General features: G+C 38.6%; 2 protein-coding genes across 2 annotated transcripts in view; one reads left to right on the top strand and one right to left on the bottom strand.

Annotated features, from left to right (window-relative positions):
- Positions 1 to 390: 390 nt before the first annotated feature.
- Positions 391 to 9,992, top strand: Aktip (AKT interacting protein). Its single transcript, XM_047527322.1, is given in 11 exon segments — positions 391 to 513; positions 2,996 to 3,105; positions 4,553 to 4,758; positions 6,998 to 7,062; positions 7,151 to 7,251; positions 7,709 to 7,770; positions 7,851 to 7,900; positions 7,903 to 7,972; positions 8,065 to 8,172; positions 9,004 to 9,064; positions 9,228 to 9,992. Coding segments are annotated over 10 exon segments (942 nt in total). The 5' UTR covers positions 391 to 513; positions 2,996 to 3,063; the 3' UTR covers positions 9,405 to 9,992.
- A 59-nt stretch (positions 9,993 to 10,051) lies between these two features.
- Rbl2 (RB transcriptional corepressor like 2) overlaps positions 10,052 to 19,873 on the bottom strand; it is a 53,814-nt gene continuing 43,992 nt past the window's right edge. The window contains 4 exon segments of the mRNA XM_047527321.1: positions 10,052 to 11,086; positions 11,089 to 11,176; positions 18,843 to 19,007; positions 19,584 to 19,789. Coding sequence (XP_047383277.1) covers positions 11,007 to 11,086; positions 11,089 to 11,176; positions 18,843 to 19,007; positions 19,584 to 19,789 — 539 coding nt within the window. The 3' untranslated portion in view covers positions 10,052 to 11,006.

Raw genomic sequence — 19,873 nt, forward strand, 5'->3', positions numbered from 1 at the left:
GCCCGACGCCGGGCTGAGAAAACGCCGCAGTCTCAGCCCCTGAATGGCAGCAGGCGCGGCCGGCACAAACCCGGGGGCGGGTCTCCATGGTGACTGGCTGACGCTGCGGCCAATTGTATCCCGGTACTTGTTTGTTTCCGCCCCATGCCTCCCCAGGGGCAGGCACTTCCGTGACTGACAGTTCGCTCCAGGCCCTGTTACGTAAGGGGAGGGTCAAGTGCTGCCCCACCCGAGAGGAACTGATTTGATTGGCAGGACGCATTGCTGTCGTCCAGACACCCCCGGAAGAGCGTCCTTGATGGACAGGTGTGGAAGCCACTCGGCGCCTGGAGGCTGGGCGGAAGAGTCCGGGTCCAGGGGAGGGGACGGGGGGGCGGGGCCCGGCACTGAGGGCAGAGCGGGGCGGGGACAGGGCAGGGGCCGGGCTGGAGCTGCAGCCAGAGATGCTGTCGGGCGGCTACGGCGCTCGGCGGCCGGGGACTCTGCGTTGAAGGCTCTGGGGAAAACCAGTTGGTAGGTACGCGGGGACTGAGAAGTACATAAGCCCGGGCCCCCAGCCTCTTTGGGCCTGGCATTCGTCTCCCTTTTGAGCGTTCTTGATTCCACAGCGACGGCGGCCGCGATGGGACACGGGGGCGGGGCCGGGCACCTGTGCGCCTTGCAGGCACCTGCTGTGCGGCGGTCTTGGAGCCTGCAGTCCATGTTTGGGGGCTGCTAAATGGGCTGGGCTGGGCTGGCCCGAGGAAGGAAGGCGGGCCCAGCGGCTAGACTCGTCCGGGGCCCGCCCTCCCAGGCCGAGGCCCGTGCTACCGGCGGCGGGGGATGGGAAGGTGGTCGGGTGGTCGCTGAGACCTGGAGGCCCTCAGCCCCAGCCCCAGAGGCTTGAGGACCCCCTGACTGGCTTCAAGCTAACTGCAAGGCCAGGACACGGCCCCTGCCTTGCGTCACCTCGAGACAGGTTTGTCCAGATTCTCTGCGTGCTCTGAAATGGATTTCTGCCCGGGCAAGGGTGCCCGACCCAGCCAGATGAATGCCCGCCTCGACTGTGCCCGGCGAGCTTGTCCGGGGCCGGAGCTGTTTTGTCTTCTTCCTGGGCCAAGCCCTGTCTGCTCTTAACCTGGAATTTAAACCCATTTCAGGGTAAGTTAGGAGCAGCAGTGGATCTAGTTTGGGCTGTGCTATGTAAGGAAGCATCCGCACAGGCCAAGGGTACTGACTTCTCAGCTGTTAGATATAAAGTAATCATATTTTGTTCTTAGAGCCGAACCAGCAGAAATTCTAAATTTTTTTCCTGATGCCAAGAATATAGTGTTTTTTTTTTTTTTTTTTCCCCTTCCATCTGTGTCATTCTTATTGGAATGTCATTGTTCCTGCTGTGGATTAGACATCTAATAAATGGTGTGATTTCTGGGCCGAAGTTTTACGATTGTGTTGCTGCTGGAACCATTGGGTTAAAACAATTCATCACAAAGCTAGGCAGCAACAAATACCTTTTGCTTAAAGATGGGAACTGGGGCCAGTTTTATAGGATTCTTAAAGGGCATAGTCACAGAATCACAATGTGTTGTTAGACTTGAATGAGATTTTATAGAAAATTTATTAGTCTGGGAGCACCACTGGATCCCAAAAATGTGGGTCCCTGTTAAATGAGGTGTGTGTAAAGGAACAGTGGAGTGCTAGGTCAGAAAATCAATGTTTTCATTTGGGCCAAACAGGACCACCACACACCCACACCCCTAATTTTTGATTTTCATGTGTTGGTAACCTTTAAAGGCAGATTTGTGGAGAGCTGTTGCTAGGTAATTCATTTTGTCAACATGTTAAGTGTTAGAACTAGGACCCTCATCCTCTAATTACTGGGTGGCATTAAATCTTGGAAAGCAACAGCTGTGATAGGCACTGGTTGTATATGGTAGACTTGGTACCCACCCGTGGATGGCATAGGCTCATCAGAGAGAAAACAAACGCTTGGTACATGATTTGCTAATGATTTTGCTTCTTAGGAATTTAGGAAATCTTGCTAAATTTTTTGCTAAATTTTGCCCCTTTTCACCTTCAGCCTTTTGAATGGTACAAATAGGAATTCAGAGAATGGAGCTTTTCTTTAAACTCAACTGGAACCTGGGGGGAATCGCCATAGCAAAGAAGTTGCTGTCCTTATAGCTGGGTTTGGCTGGTTTTCCTTTGCTTCTTATTTTTAGTAAATGACCCACTGACTCTGTGACCTTTGAGACATGCTTTTTAATCCACAACTTGAAGATTTGAGTGGAAGATTTGTGTTTGTGAAATGCTTTTTGTGTCTTCTTCCTTCCATTTGCCTGTAATGTTGGGTGATTCCTTAAATGCCTAATCCTGTAGAATTTCTATATTTTTACCAGTTTAAAAAACAGTTTCTTGAGGGTGGTCCTGCCTGGATGCAGGGATGTCCCCCCTCTTTACTGACATAGGTATGCTCTGTCTTGTTTTTCTTATTTCTTGGCTAGTAGTTTTGCTGGAGGCAATCATTTTGTCCTTGAGACAGCTCACTTGAAGACACTCTTAAATCAGCTAGCCTGCATGGTCTTTTACCATTTGTCCCCATGACCCTGGGAACAGTGATAGGACTCTTGTGTAGGTGGGTACAGTGCATTCTGAATCTGGCTTTCCCATTGGTTAAATGCCTAGATATTATGCTAGTATCTACTGTTGTAGTCCATATTTTCAGAATTTCTGGCACTGAAGCTGAACCATGTCACTGAATACTCTGAATCCTAGCCAGAGACCTTGCCAAGCAGATTCTTGTAGGCATCTAAAGGTGCAAAAGAAATTGAAGCCAGAGGAGGAAGCGGGTTTAGAAGGAAATTATTTCTGAAGGTGACGGAAGACATTTCCTAGGCTTTCATAACTATATATTATATAACATTATAACATATCTCTGGGGTATCAGATTTGTTTCTCACCGTTTCAGAAGTTTTAACTGTTGGCATTAGAATGTGTTTTCCCATATCATTTTAAGGTAAAGTGAATGCTGAGGACAGAAGAGTTGGATGACACGGACCACTGAACTTCTCTGGAGTGCACGTTATGAACCCTTTCTGGAGCATGTCTACAAGCTCCATACGGAAAGTAGGTACAGTCAGTAAGTGCAATGAGGAAACCCATTTGCCTCTGTCAGAAAAGAGGGTTAGAATGAAGGCGAATGTCATCTCAACCAATGTCACCTGTAATCTTAACAGAATTACTTGGTTTGTCTAGTTTAGGTTTTATTTATTTATTTATTTTTCAGTCATTGATGGACCTTTATTTTTTATTTATATGCAGTGCTGAGAATCGAACCCATTGCCTCACACATGCTAAGCATTTACCACTTTACCACTGAGCCATAACCCCAGCCCAGTTTAGGTTTTATTTGTGAGAAGAAATAAGTTTTTCCATTAAAGTCAGTTTCTGATGCTGAGATTGCTTGTTGAATAGAAATCATTGTTGTAATCACAATTCTAAAATTATTTTCAGGGGACTGGGGTTGTGGCTCAGTGTGTGAGGCCCTGGTTTGATTCTCAGCACCACATATAATAATGAATAAAAATAAAGGTCTATCGACATATAAAAAAAATTTAAATAAAAAAGTAAAATTATTTTCACCTAGATTACATTTACCCATAATGAAACACATCATTGTAGTAGTATCTCTATTAAACTTCAAGTGTCAGTGGTTAAAGCAGCTTTTGAAAATGCTAGTCCAATATGGTCAAATCAGCCCTTTTTTTTAAGGGGCACTAATTTAATTTTTCTAAATATTTCTTTTGAAAACATTTTCATTTAGGAAAACTTAAAATATGCAAACAGCAGAAAAATAAAATATAAACCCTTAATTCCACTTCTAAGAGAACATTACTTTTTATACAGCTCATTAAACAGTCTTTGATTGAACTCATGCCAAGGAAAGTACCTAGTTTCTGACTCATTTTAACCCTTTCACTGACTGAGGATGACAGTGTATGCTGATGTATTTCCACACTTGGAATATTATCCATTAGAGACAAGATCAAATTCAGACCCAAGCAAGTGAGAAGATATCTTCATTCTTTTGTTTTTAAGTGCTAACATTGCATAGTGGCTAATTTCAGTCACCCACACTATTTTGAACTTCTCAGCATCTACCTTTCTCCAGCATTTATATGTGCAGAGTGAGTTTTCTAGACTTATTCAGTTGTCTAATGGCTTAGTAACCCCTTGTCACCAGGAGAAACCATTTATTTAATTTTTCTAAATAAAATTTAGTTTAAAAATACATTTTTAAAAAACATTTTCATCTTGGTACCACTGAAAGAAACCATTTCTTTCTGTTTGTTAATGCTATAAATATTGACCATTATCCTTCTGGGGTGCAGCTAAGAAAAAAGAGTTCCTATTCTTTGCTCTTCCCTTAGCCTTGATATGACCTGCTTGCTCAGAGGACTTTCAGATCTCAAGCATGGCATTAGAGTGTCCATGCAAGAGAGTAATGGAGCTAATAATACTGTACTCTTGTGATTTAAGAATTATCTTAACAAATGTTCTTCATTTTGAATAGCGATCTGATGGTGAAGAGAAGACATTAACAGGGGATGTGAAAACCAGTCCTCCACGAAATGCACCAAAAAAACAGCTACCTTCTATTCCCAAAAATGCTTTGCCCATAACTAAGCCTACATCTCCTGCCCCAGCAGCACAGTCAGCAAATGGCACCCATGCTTCGTATGGACCCTTCTACCTGGAGTACTCTCTTCTTGCAGAATTGTAAGTTCTTAACAGACTGTTTGGTTCAGTTATGAAAGATCCTTGCAGGTAAAGAATGAAATGTGTTCTGATGGACCTATAAATTAATCTTAAAACTCAATTCCATCCCCCTCTTGCTCCATTTTGGAGAGCAAGAACAGGAAGAAAAGTTACTCTTTTCTTGAAGAACCTACAGTGGATCAGAAAATTACCAATTTAATTTTAGTCTTCCTTTAAGCAAGGTGAGGAATTGCTCTCCAGAAGGTTTTTGTAGAGGGAGATTGGCAGTGTTTTCTTCCTTGGGTCAGATCCATCTGGAAGACTGTGCTCCGTTTTGGTTAACACTTTGTTGGAGACATCCTGACAGACTGAGGAGATGGTCCTGGTAGGGTAGGGTTGGGTATATGGAAGTTCAGGGGTCAGCAATTAAAAAACTGGAACTGCCAGCTTTGAGACAACTTAAGTACTTATTAAAACTGTTTTCATATACTAAGAGGTCTGTTATTAGAAAGGATTTGACTTATTTTATTTTGTATGATCCCCAAAGGCAGGGCTTGGCATTTATAGGGAGATAAAGATTTGGGCTCTATGTGGATAAGGACTGAGTGATCACAGAAGTCTGCCCTTGCATAGAGGAGCTCAGATAGCACATGGATTCAGGTGGCTTTTTTGTTCATTTGTTTGTTTAAAGGACAGAAAAACTAGAGAATTCTTAGTTTCCATCATTTTAAAATTCCTTAGTACATGAAGCTATCTTAAAAGCATCCTTGATCGTTCTCTCAATGTACTAATGTTGTCATGATGAGAGGCCCCAGTGTAATTGGCTGGGTGTGATTGGGTAGCAACAATCCCTTTAGTTTTATAATGGAGGCCTTGTGTGTGAGGCTGGGCAGTGAGTTAGACAAGCTCCTATTGTGGTGGTTAAATCTGCTGTGTATTAGAACACAAAATTGCCTTTTCTGGTAAACCTCATTGTGGCAGATACATCTGCCAGCCATCCTGCTGTTGACATGCTGCATTTTAGTGACTTAGAATAGATAACAACTTAAATGATTAAAAAGAAATGTGATGGCAACTAGGTAATAAAAGTAATATGGCCCAATAAACTACTTGATAAAATTCAGGATGGCAGGTGAGCATGGCTTAAGCCCTAGGTGAACAGTGTATTTTTTCAAGGTCAGATCACAGCATGTAGCTCCAGTTGCAAGAGAACAGAATAGCTATTGGTGGGATACTGGGCCCCAGAAAAAACAGTGATACCTCTGTATCAGTAGACTTGTCCTTCCTTGTTTTCAGCACTGTTTCCCACTCCCTAGCAAGGACCACAAGTTCAAGTGTCTGAGTTAGGGGCTTATTTGGGAGTAGAGTCCAACATGAGAAACTCACAATGATGCCTGTCTTCATCAAGTGACACTGTGGATCTGGTAATTCAAGCTGAAAAGGACAACTATGTGACGAGTCCTTGGAATCTTAACTTACTAATTACCTAAAATTGCATTTAAAAAGTTTTTAAAATCTTATTTCTATCTCATGTTTTATTCTAATACAACTCATCTGTTTGTATCAGTAGTATAATTTACTGGAGCCTAAAAGGAAAATATTAATCATGTTTTAAAAACACCTTTAGGGTTTTTTTTGGTACCGGAGTTTGAACCCAGGGGTGCTTAACCACTAGCCACCTCCCCAGCCCTTTTTTATATTTTATTTAGAGAATGGGTCTTGCCGAGTTGCTAAGTGCTTTGATAATCTGCTGAGGCTGGCTTTGAACTCCAGCGAGATCCTCTTGCCTCAGTCTCCCAAGTTGCTGGGATTACAGACATGTACCACCATGCCTGGCTAAAAACAACTTCTGAATGTATGTAAGATCCATCATTTACAATAACAAAAGCAACAATTTTACAGATATTCTCATTTACATTGAATTTAATTGTTCAAAACTATCCATTGACTGATTTTTTTTGCCAGGATGATATTTTTGGGAAACTGATTTCTGGCAGTAAAACCTGATTCTTTGTGTATCCCTCCCTGGCTTTCTTAATATGGGATCTTTTGTTGGCTTGAAAGATTCTGTGAGTTGGTTATGAAGCCAGTAGGTGGGCAGTGATCAGAGTTGTCAGGTGAGAGACTGATGACCTCAGTCTGTATGGTTTGGGTGTCAGCTGCCCCTTGAGGGATGACTCCTAGTCTCAGTGTAGGATGGTTTGATTTGTGTATGTTACTGGGATTTGTACAAGTTAATGATTGTACTCTTTTGTTTTAGTACCTTGGTTGTGAAGCAGAAGTTGCCAGGCGTCTATGTGCAGCCATCTTATCGCTCTGCATTAAGTAAGATAAGGATTCATTCTTAATTTATAACATATTTGGTTCCTCTGACACAAAGTCAGGCCTTAACCATTTTAATTTTTTCCTGCAGTGTGGTTTGGAGTAATATTCATACGGCATGGGCTTTATCAGGATGGTGTGTTCAAGTTCACAGTTTACATCCCTGATAACTATCCAGATGGTGACTGTCCAGTAAGTAGGAGACAGTGTGGCTTTGTTTGTGGGGCTCCATTCAACCAAGGGGGGACTAAAGGGCCTACAGATTTCCTGGGTTGGTTCTCTTCCTGACCTAATCTTTTACAATTTCGGCTTTCCAGAGCATTTGTCTTTCCAGTGGGGTTTTAGTCTCTGTTGCCTCTTCAGGTATGCCCGCTCTGCCTCCAACTCCATTCCTTCTCTGCTCAGGTGTTCAGGTGAGGCTGGAGGTTGTACTGCAGCTCTTACACGCGAATGGCAGTTGTCATGCTGCAGAGACCTTTTCCTCCACTGAATGGTTAAAAAGTAGCTAAGTGCCCTTCGTGCAGCGGCTTTGTGACTTTAAACAACACGCTGCCATGTTGCCTTGAAGCTCCTTTTGTGACTCTCTTTAGGGGTCTGTCTTATAAGTTCCAGTGTGTCCAGTAAAGAACATGTCTCTCTTTACATACAGCGCTTGGTGTTTGATATTCCCGTCTTTCACCCACTAGTTGATCCCACCTCAGGTGACTGGATGTGAAGAGAGCATTTGCAAGTGGAGGTCAGTAAATCAGTGTCGCTTTTTAGTGATGCAAGACCACAGGAGCAAGCCTGAGTAATCATGCCATGTTTCCCTTTAGGCGGAACCATAATCATATTTGGCAAGTGTAATGTATGCAAGGAGAGTTTTCTACAAGATTGATACAGCAAGCCCCCTAAACCCAGAGGCTGCAGTACTGTAAGTGACTTTTGCTTTGTTCTTTAAGATAATTTTAAAGTTCATTAGGTAGATTAGGTTGATAATTTTTTGATTTTAAACTTTGAACACAGGTATGAAAAGGATATTCAGCTTTTTAAGAGTAAAGTGGTTGACAGTGTTAAGGTGTGCACTGCTCGTTTGTTTGACCAACCTAAAATAGAAGACCCCTATGCAATTAGGTAAGTGGTACGATGTCTAGATGAACTGTTCTTTTCAGTACTGCACTTCCAGTTTCCAGGTGGCCTTCAAATGAAGATTTAAAAGGAATTTGTACACTCTGTTAGCCGATAGCCTTTCTACCTTGGTGTCAACTTGATTTCCAATGCCTCGCGGCCTCTTTCCCTGAAGCGTCACATTGTCAGCATGTTATACCAATGGCAAGATATTGAGTGACTTTCCTAAGGACCCTTGTAATGTGCTAATTCATTCCCACGTGAAGACTTTTCAGTTGGCAGTGTTAGCTGTTGTCTTCAACTGCCATATCCCCACCAACACGCAGATTTGGAAAAAGAGGGAAAGTGAGTAGTGTGAGAATGGCGGGTTCCTGTAGCACTGTGGTGTTGGATCTTGGGGGAAAAGCAACTGAAAGAATTTGAAGAACTAAAGAATTGGTGAGTTAGTTCTTTGGCAACATTGGCACTGCTGGAAGGCAGTGTGGTACAGTTAGAGCATGGGCTTGGCAGATGATTGACTGCTTTGGTACTTTTTATCTTTGGTGACCCAGAGCAATTATTTAATTTTGTTGTACCTTGCTTTCTTCATTTAAAATACTATTTAGTATTTTAAATAGTTATAACTAATAGAATTTAGGGGCTGATGTGAAGCTTATCCACGTGTAAGGAATAGTTAATATGAGAAAATCATTTATAACATCTAAAACATGTTGACAACAGAGGAAAGATTCTTTAAAAATATTCCTTAAGTTTTTTAGAATTGGCTTAATTTTTGAAAAATGGAGGTTATGCACATTTGTAAAGTCACAGATTGTTTTAATATTTCTGCTGCTTCAGCTTTTCTCCATGGAATCCTTCTATACATGATGAAGCCAGAGAGAAGATGCTGACTCAGAAAGTAAGTAGAAACCATCTTTGAAATGGTTAACTTGCTATTTCTAAAACATCTTCACTGGAGACCTTCATTACATATAAATAACTTTGGGGGAAGCAAGTCTGTACCATGCTGAACTCTCTTCATCAGTCATCTTTTTTTAATGTCTGTTTTTGATTGTGCCTAGAAGAAGCCTGAAGAACAGCACAATAAAAGTGTTCATGTTGCTGGCCTGTCATGGGTAAAGCCTGGCTCAGTACAACCCTTCAGTAAAGAAGAGGAAAACAGTAGCAACTTAAGAGATGGTGAATCTGGTGCACTGTGCACTTTCCTGCTGGACTCTGGCCTAGTTAAAGCAGACTAATGGCAAAGGACTGCCTGAAGAGTAAACCATGTGATCCATAACTGGGTATCAGTGTTTTCCCTGTATGTGTAGGTTCTAACAGCAGGTTTTGGAAACCTCTCTTTAAGTAATGCATTACTTCTGTCAGAAGTGTCCTTAGGGTGGTTATCTAGTTCAGTACTCCAAATTATTGGGGACCTTGAGGCTTATGTATTTTTCTGAATATAATGCTAAAGGTAAGTTGCATTCATTTAAACTGAGCAGACAGAAATCAGCACTATTTAATAGTTCTTAAATTGGTGGTTTCAGTTGTACATGTGCTAGCGTATGGAGAGGACAGGGATGGGTGTAGAGAGAGCAGACTCTAGAGCTTGGCACTTGTAAGTGGAAGATTGTTTCAGTCTTCAGCCTACTGTCTTACTGATTTACGACTGCAATCTCTGTATTAGAGAGGAAGCCAGAACACTTTTTTTTTTTTAAGGCAAATTACTTAACTGTATTTTTATGGCAGGAGGGAGAAAAAGTGTTAAAACGGTTTTCTAATGAAGTCAGATATTTAAATGATGATTGACTAATGTGTTTAGAGATGAAAATAAACCAATAAATGATTGTGTTTTGTCATTTCTACAGGAAACTAAACACCCTTTCTCAATATAACTAAACAAAGATGAATTTATAAATGCTTTATTGAAAAATACACTTATTTTGATATAAAATTACAGTAGCAGTATCTTGAGGTTTTTATAAATATTTTGCAGAACACTATTCTAATTGAACAGTGTAAGTTTCATATTTCTTTTAGAGCATATGAAGTACCTAGTAACTTTGTTTATACTGATTCAATTTACAATTGAATTTTTTCCCTAATAAGATTATTAATTCAACTTTAAAACTGCTGGAGCAATAGTGATTAATAAGGATATATAGAGTTCAATAGCTGTTAAATAATATTTTCTAATTTGTATAAATGGTACTATGTACTAATAAAAACCTAAATTCTCCAACCTATTTTTTTAGACTGCTAGGAACACACTCAAACATATTTTACATGTCTTTTGGCTAACTACCTCCTAAAGAAAGAGGTCATAATTTTCATATTAATTATCTCAATTCAACTTGATTTAAAAATGTTTCCTTAGCCAGCTGATCCCTATATAACAACTGGAGAATTTAAAAAGCATGCCCAAAAAAGGTGGCTTACTAGGGCATAAAACAGTTTAAAAAAGTACAAAAATGTTAAAGAAAATATTGGCTATTTAGCCTAGAAGTTTTGTACTTAATAAAGTTCACATTGTAGAAAGTGCCATCAGAAATATACAGCAAAATCTGGGTTACAAAATCATGCATTTTACAGCCCTAAAGTGCCGCCACTTATACAGGTTCATTCAGACATTGCACAACTGAACAATCACTTTTCACACTGCCACACCTACTAGGGGAAGGGGAGAAGTGCACAGAGGGGACAGGAGGAGACTGAAGAGTCTAGTTCTCATAAAATGTCCCTTTCCTATTTCTAACAGTCTCTATTAGCTGGATTAAGGAAAAGGCTCCATAATCTAGCATGCATTAAATGATGCTGCTAAACCATTTGTGAACAGATAGTTTGAATACCAGGGACTAACCTCAGTGAGAACCTCGGTCATTAGCTACGTCTTGGAGACGGCGTAATAAGGCAGAATGATTTTCAGGACCGATTCTTTTGCAGGTGATTCACTTCCATCTTCCAAAAGAATCCCTCTCTTTTTAGTTGGAGTTTCTCCTGTCCGTATCATACTGTTAATTTCTCTCAGTCTCTATGGTGGGGAAGAAAACAGACATAAAAACTTAAAAATTCTAATACACACAGCTTGGTATTAAAGAATCTCAAATGACCTAAATCAGTTTACCTCTAAGAATTTGAATGCTTTACAGAAAAAAAGAATACCTTTACAAAGAATGATATGTCCTGCCAACTTCACTAGATCAGAGGGCTGAGACTGACACTTTGGGTAGGGACAGAGTGTTTAACAAACTTCACAGATAGTTTCGATATGCATGTCTCTACGATGTACAAGTTCACAAATTTGTGATTTTTTTAATAGCTATAGAGCATCACATTGCCATGCCACACTTAATCACTTAGATGCACATCTATTTTCCTTTTTTAAAGACAGCATGGTTTTACAGTAGTATTATGCCCTTTTTTAAGTCGTGTTGTTATTTTTATTCTTTTTAGTTACACATGAGTATATTTTGACATTTATACAAATATGGATCTATTAGGTTTTTTTCGTTGTTGTTTTTTTAAAGCAGTACTTCTCAACCAGGATTTCACTAGAGAAGTAAGCCTTCATTCCCTAAGGGTAATGCATTGTCAGTAATGAATTTGTAAGCCCTAGTTTGGTACTAGCGAGGTGTATGTTATTCTTGGAAGAACTTAGAAGTTACTCAAATTCCTTTGTGTCTGTGGCTCAGATGAGGAAGCCCCGTGGAGAAAGGCAGTGCTGGAGACATTTGGGTGCCTTCGGCATTTTCTCCAGAGTCCTAAAAGGCTTTTTATCAACACTATTTTCTGGTGCTTCTTGGTAAATTTTCATTTCATTGTGCAGCTTCATTATCCATGTTTCTTCATAAAAATCATACTGAGTATATTCATGTACATTTAGTTTAGGAAATTTCAAACATAAAGTAGACAAACAAGTATAATGAATCCTCACATGCTCCTCTCCCCACTTCAGAAACTCCGGCGGGTCTTATTTGATCTATACCCCATTCACTTCTCATCCCCTGCACATATTCACAGTTATCACTTTATTTACTTTGCAATAACCAATAAAATTAAATAAAATCACAAATGTTTTTTATCAGCATATGCATTTTCATCAATCTTAACATCTTAAGAAAGGCTTCCTTGGACCCTTTCTATTCTGCCTTCCTAAAAGAACTGGTCTGCATTTGCTGTCTCTGTAGTGTCCCACTTACCCAGGTACTCCTTATGTTTTTTACTGAATACACTAACCTATAATGCTAATCATATGATTGTGCAAAGGTTATTATAAAATGTATAATATACATAGCACATTAACATATATTGTATATTGTGATGTTAATTATATATATACAAATTAACATTTGATATTTTGTACATCATAATTCATTTACACAATACAAAATAAGTTAAACATATAAATTCTTATTCCAAAGAAAATTCATACAGAATCCACCTCGACTTTCTCCTCACCCATTCCCCAGGGAGACCTATTATTCCACTAAACAAATTGACGTGCTTTATATCCTCCTTTTTTCTAGGAATGCACTTATTCCTAGAAATATTACATTACTGGGGTAATGGAGTTTTAAAATAGTATACTTACATACAGTTGACAACCACCTTAGATCTTCCCACATCAGTACATATGGTCCATCACATCTCTTAACAGCTATACAGTATTTTGTGGTATGTCTCTATCACAGACTAATCCTCTAGTGATGTATTGTATACTACTTCATTATAGCAGTATTACTTAATGCTGTTAAACAACTATACTACACTACTATAATTAAATATATAATATTTGACTTATTCTTCAACTAACTGTAGCAATTCACTGAAATTCCTCTTACAATTGTTACTAATGATAAGTCTTCATCTTAACTGACTTGTGTGATACTTGATTATTTTCTTCTGGTAGTGTAAATGTCTGTTTATTATAAGTTGGCTGCAGACCCAAGTTACTTCTTGCTTTGTAATGTTCTGCCCTGGTCTCAGTTATCTATTAAGTAATCATGATGCATATTTCTTCACCCAACAGCCTAATAGTTACTATCATTTACTGAAGAAACTCCCATTTCTAGGTTGGAATTTCTTTTGGTGATACTGCAGATGCAGGATTCACTGATCTGGATGCTTAATCCCTTTTCACGCAAAATACTGGCTTCCCTACCTTGGGTTTACTTACAGTACAATACCCTTTTTAGTACATCTGCACATTGAACAAATACTTAGTTGTATGAATACCATAAGAGAAACATAAAACATTTCCTTTTCTCTATTTCATACCTCCCTGTGGTCCACCTACTTCTAAGCAACCACTAATGTTTCCTGTCCTAGAGTTTTGCATTTTCTAGAATGTCACAGAAATGGAATCATAAAAGTAGCCTGAGTACATATTTTTCTCTTGGGCATTAATGCATTTGAGATCATACAAGTTGTTATGTATCAGCTGTTTCTTTTTTATTGTATAGTAGTTCGTTCTCTGCTGCACTGCAGGTCTATCCGTTAACCAGCCAAAGGACATTTCCACTGTTTTGTACTTTTTGGTTAGGAATAAAGTCACCATAAACATTCAGGTTCATTTATAAACATAAATTTTCACTTGAGTAAATACCTAGGAATGAGATTACTGGTTGTATAGTAAGGAAGACCGCCACACTAAATTCCAGAGCAGCTATACCATTTTGCATTCTCGCCAACAGCATAGAAAAGTTCTAGTTGCTCCACCTTGTCATTGAATAGAAGCCATTCCAACAGGCATGTAATGGGTGAAGTGTGTTCAGATCTTTTGCCAACTTTTTATCTTAGGTGGTTTATTTTCCCATTGGAATTTGAGAATTCTTTATATGTTGTAAATATGTCTTTTATTAGATTTGGGATTTGTAAATACCTTCTCAGTTACCATGAAGTTTTTTTTTTTTTCCTTCATTCTCTTAACAGTGTCTTTTAAGGAGAAGTTCTTAATTTTGATAAAATACTTAATGGATTATACTTTGATGTATCTCAGAAATCTTTCCATAACATATGTCAATCAAGGTTTTTTATTTCCTAGGTGTCATCTTTGGTTTGTTTTTATATGTGGTACAGGATATGGGTATAAGTTTACTATCACAGTATACAGATACCCAATTATTTCAGCACCATCCGTTAAAAAAGCTATCCTTTTTCCACCTATTGAAAATCAGTTGACCACTACACCTGCTCCACTTCTGGATGTTCCAGTGCTCTGTCTACACCTTGAGAAGCAGTATGCTTGTTGTAACTGCTATGACTATTGAGTCTTGAAATCAGATAGTATGACTCCTCCAACTTTTCCAAAATTATTTTAGTTATTGTATTTCCATTGCCTTTCCATACACATTTTAGCATAGTTTAATTTATACAAATAAATATATGCTAGGATTTGGGGTGAAATTGGGTTTAATTTGTAGATCAACTCAGAGAAAACTCTTTATCTTGTTTTTCAGATCATGTACATAACATTTCTCTCTTCTCAGGCTTTAGTTTCTTTCAACAAGGTTCTGTAGTTTTAAGTCTCACACCTATTTAATTTTTTAATGTTATTTTTGGGGTTTAAATTTTTTTTCTTATTCTTCATTAGTAGCACATAGATATCTTATTTTTCCATATGGATTTTAATAAACTCCTTAAATCTCATTAGTTCCAGAAACTGTCAGTTCTTTGTGGCTTTTGTGTACATAGTTCAGTCTGTATGCCTTATGTTGCCTGATTGTACATGGTGTGACCTCTAGTTATAATGCTGAATAGGAGGAGTGAGAATGGACATCCTTGCCTTATCTTGGAGGAAGGTACTCAGTCGTTCACATTAAGAATGATGTTGTCTATACATATTTTGGCATGTGTTCATTCTCAGCCTCTCTCAGGACATTCCCACAGTTTTTGCATGACTGAATACTGAGTTTTGTCATTTGTTTTCTTCCATTGTTTATACAGTGGCATTATTTCTTCCTTACATGTTTGGTAGAACTGACCAGTAAAGCTGTCTGGGCCCACAGTTTTGAGGCTACTTCTTCTTGAGTGAGTTTTATTACTTTAGGTCCATTTCATCTGCCTTATCATTTTTTGGCAAAAAAAATTGTTTCTTAATCCTCACTATACCTTTAGTGTATATTGATAATGTCACTTTTTCCTGATGAGTGCACAGATATATATCTATTTTTCAAATTTTTTTCTTCAAAAACACCTAGTCTTTGGGCTGGGAATATAGCTCAGTTGGTAGAGTGCTTGCCTCACCTGCACAAGGCCATGGGTTCAATCTCCAGCAACACACACACATACACACACACACAAACAAAACCAAATTTAAAAAACCCCACAAAAAGGGCTGGGGAGATAGCTCAGCTGGTAAAAGTGCTTGCCTCACAAGCACAAGGCCCTGAGTTCGATCCCCAGTACTGAAAAAAACAAAAACAAACAAACAAAAAAAACACAAAAACCTAGTCTTTGATTGCCTTATTTTTCTGGGTGGGGTTTTGTTTTATTTTCTATTTCAATGATTCCTAGTTTCTTTTTAGTTTTTTAAGCTTAAATCTGAGATCACTAATTTGAAATCTATCTTCTTTTCTAATAGAGATGTTCTTAGTGCTTTACATTTTCCTTTGAGCACCACATGAGCTGTGTCCCACAAATTAGTTTGGATTCTCATTTTCATTTAGTCTAAAATACTTTCCAGTTTCTCTTGTTTCTTCTTTGACCCACAGAATTCTGATTTAGTTCTCAAAAACTGGATTTGCCAGATATCCCTTCTCTTTAATATCTGATTTGATATCATCATAACCAGAAAAAAAAGTTGAAAAAATACATTAAAATGTATTGATAACCAGGCACAGTGGTGCACACCTACAGTCCCAATGACCGCAGAGGCAGAGGCAGAAGGATCGCAGTCGCACAAAGCCAGCCTCGGACCTCAGTAACTTAGCAAGCAAGGTCCTGTCTCAGAAATAAAAGGGGCTAGAGATGTGGCCCAGTGGTTGTGTCCCTGGGTTCAATATCCAGTACCAGAAATAAGTAATTTTTAAATTTGTTGTTACGACTGAGGATGTAGCATGTGTCAGTCCCTGGGTTCAATCCCCAGCACTACCAAAAATGTTTGAGAGTGGTCTATTGGTCCAGAATGTAGTCTGTGTTTTCAAGTATTTCATGTACAGTCGATGCTGTTGGAGTGTTCTATAGATGTCAGTTAGCTAATCAGCTTGATAATGTTTATAGCTTATAGCCTTACTGATTTTCCCATTTTATCAATTACGTTGAATCTCTGAATCTTTTTCTTTCTTGTGGTAGTGGTGAATTAACAGAGGGCAGTCTACCACTTAGCTGCATCCCCACTCCTTTTCATTTTATTTCAAGATGGTGTCTTGCTAAATTGCCCAAGTTGCAATCCTCCTGTTTCAGTCTCCGTAGTAGTAGCTGTGATGACAGGTGCGTGCCACCAGGCTATTAACTTTTCTGCTGAGAACTGTATAATTGCACTATCACTAAGAAAATATCACTGATCATGCACTCTGAAATCTACTTAAATGCTTATTAATATAGCTACTCTAGTTTTCTTTTAATTAGTGAAAGCATGGTATACCTTTTTCCATTCTTTAACAGCCTTATTGAGATAAAAACAACCTTATTGAGATACAGTTCACCCACATAAAGTGTAACAACTTCATGGCTTTTGGTATGTTCCCAGAGTTGTGGACTCCTGGGCAAGTAGCTGCTATCTAGGTTGACGATTGGAAACTCTTCCCTTGCAGGCAAACACTAATCTACTTTCTGCCACTATACTTGCCCATTCTGTACAGTGCTCATAAATGGAGTCACACAACATGTGGTCTTTGGCAACTGCCTTCTTTCATCTAACAGTGTTTTCCAGGTCCATCCATACTGAAGTATATATGAGTAGTTCATTCCTTTTTATTGCCATGTAATAATCCATTTTATGGATGTATATTTTTTTCATCAGTTACTGAACATCTGAGTTATTCTTTTAAACTATGTGTCTTTACATTTAAAAGAGGTTATTTAGAAGCAGCATATTGTTTGGTCTTTTTCAATCTGATAATTTATTTTATTGGTATATTTAGACCACTTACATTTAATTGCTGCTTATCATTTTCCTATATATTCTTGCCTTTTCCCTCCTTTTTTTACCTTTTGAATTATTCCAGTTCATCATCTCCTTTGTCTAATACCTATACATTTTTGTATTTAGAAAATATTAGTGGTCAGAAAAGCAGTGATGTGTTTCACCTTCTAGTTTTATGATTCCTTTTTTTCTCTTTTAACGCTCTAATCCATTTGGAATTTATTTGGCTATAAGTTGAGAGTCAATTTTATAGAAAATGTTAATGATTTCCTCCCACTCCATTTTTTTTGAAGGTTATAATTGCCAGTTTGTTTGAGTTCCATAAAAAATCCAATTTGGAATATCATTGGAATTTGACTAAACTCATATAATGGTAGGAGGAATACTTTTACGGCTTGAGCTTCCTATTCAGAAGCACTGGTGTGTCTTCATGTATACTAATTTTCAACAAGGTTTAAATTTCTTCCAAGGTATGGGATACTTTTAAGATTCCAAGCCTATAAAGTTCAAAGACTAGTACGTTGCATTCCCATTATCAATTAACAGTATTTAATCGTATTTGTTCTTGCTGTATAAATTGGGTGGGCGGGTGTATGTGTGTGTGCACATATGTGTATTTCCTAAGCTGCTTGACACTGGGACATTTCACCACTGAATACTTTGAGTACAGTCTCCCTACATAATCCAGTATTATCAATACCAAAGAAATTTAAGAAGTTTTAAGATAAATATTACATTGAAATCTACATTTAAATTTTCCTAGTTGTCCCAATAACTAGGGATTCAGATTTATTACTTAATAGATGCTTATAAATGTAGTCTATATATGAATAGGTCAAACATAAATGATTATTCATTCCTCCGGAGTCAAAAAAGCATGAAGGAAATACTATGAAACCTACTGTGTTTGCTGGTGAGTACTCCATGGCGAATGTTTTGATTTGTTTTATGTAGATGGTGTAGCTCCTACACAGGACCCACAGATCATGCATTGGTTTGATAGACATTTCTCTGTATTCTCTTTGATAGCCCCTCCCTCACTCTCTACCACTGTTAGAGGATTCCCAATATTCTGACCTTATTGCCCCCAGGACATTGTTTTCATCTGCTGCTCTGAAACTTTCTAACTTTTCACCATTAAGCCTGAATCCTTTCTGCTCTTATCAGATGGAGGCAGATTGCTACCACATAAATTTAGGACTATCACACTGCACTCTCGATTCTTCCCTTTGACAGAGTCCAGAGTCCAGAGGACTGTCTGTCCTACAAATTAGGAACTCTCTAATCAAAAACAGAACATTTGGATCTCTAAATAACAAATTTGGAAAAATAAACTTTACAAATAATTTATAGCCGAATGTTCAAAATGCACAAATAAAAGTGATGGTGGGGGGTGGATAAAGATAAATTGGAATCCCTTGCCTATTTCCAACCACAAAGCTCAAAAATCAAACCAACCAACCCTGGTTTTTGCTGCATTGTGACTTGCTGTCCACTGTTCCCTGGCAGTTCCCATCACTCTAGCGAGTACCTAGGATTAGCACAAACCCCATTTGTAGCATCCTAAATGCATTTTAGGGCTCGTAAAGGCCAACATTTATGTCAGTCTTACCTTTGATGGACTGTTGCTGAAGTAGTAAAAAATCTTTTCTCGTGGTGAAAGCATTGTTTCATTTTTATGTGGGGAAATGTAGACAGGATGATTTTGAGATAACTGTATTCGGCGAGGGGAGCCTGTTCTGACAAATGGATAGGGGGAGAGTGGAGGTGCTTCCATCTGTTAAAAACAAAATCAGTAATTCTAAGAAAATCATTTTAATAAAAATACCTGATTAGAAAGTTTTTATTAAGAGGTGTAATAAGCCTGTAGTTTTATGAAAGGTAAACAGTGATGTATTAGTAGCAACGATCAAACCTAAAGGAAATCTTACTTAGTAACAAACATTTTAAGTGCTTAGTTTATGCCATAACTGTTTTAAGCATTTTTAAATCCATTGTCATCTCATCCTCACAACAACCCTATAAAGCTAGAAACTACATCTCTTACCATTTTATGAGAAAATGAGGTATAAAGAAAATTAAATAATTGCTAAGATCACTGTCACCATTAAATACTGAGCAATTTGAATCCATATAACTGTCTTGTACTTCATAGGGAATCCAAATACAATCTTATTCTCAATGCTTAATAGTATCAATGATATTGGAGAGGCAAATTTCTTCTCTTGAAGACTTCCTTAGTTTTACTTAATAGCTGCTTATAAATCTAGTCTATATATGAACAGGTCAAACATAAATGATTATTCATTCCTCCGGAGTCATAAAAGCATGAAGGAAATACTGTGAAACCTACTGTGTTTGCCTGTGAGTACTTCATGGCAAATGTTTTGATTTGTTTTATGTAGATGTTGTTGTAGAACTGAATGAGGTCTCCTCGCTCCTCCTCTTCCATGTCACTGTTGGCACCTGTGAGACGAGTAGGCGTAGGAGGGGCGCTGCTAGGCTGTGGAACTGGCAAGGTGCTGCTTGACCTCATGACTGGACTGGAGTCTCTACTGGCTGCAGCCGGTAGAACAGAGAGTGTTAAACATAGAGTTTGCTAGTACTGATTGTTTTAAAAAAGAAAATTCAGTAGCAAAAAGC

The sequence above is a fragment of the Sciurus carolinensis genome, chromosome 16 (assembly GCF_902686445.1).
Source record: "Sciurus carolinensis chromosome 16, mSciCar1.2, whole genome shotgun sequence".
Lineage (NCBI taxonomy): Eukaryota > Metazoa > Chordata > Mammalia > Rodentia > Sciuridae > Sciurus > Sciurus carolinensis.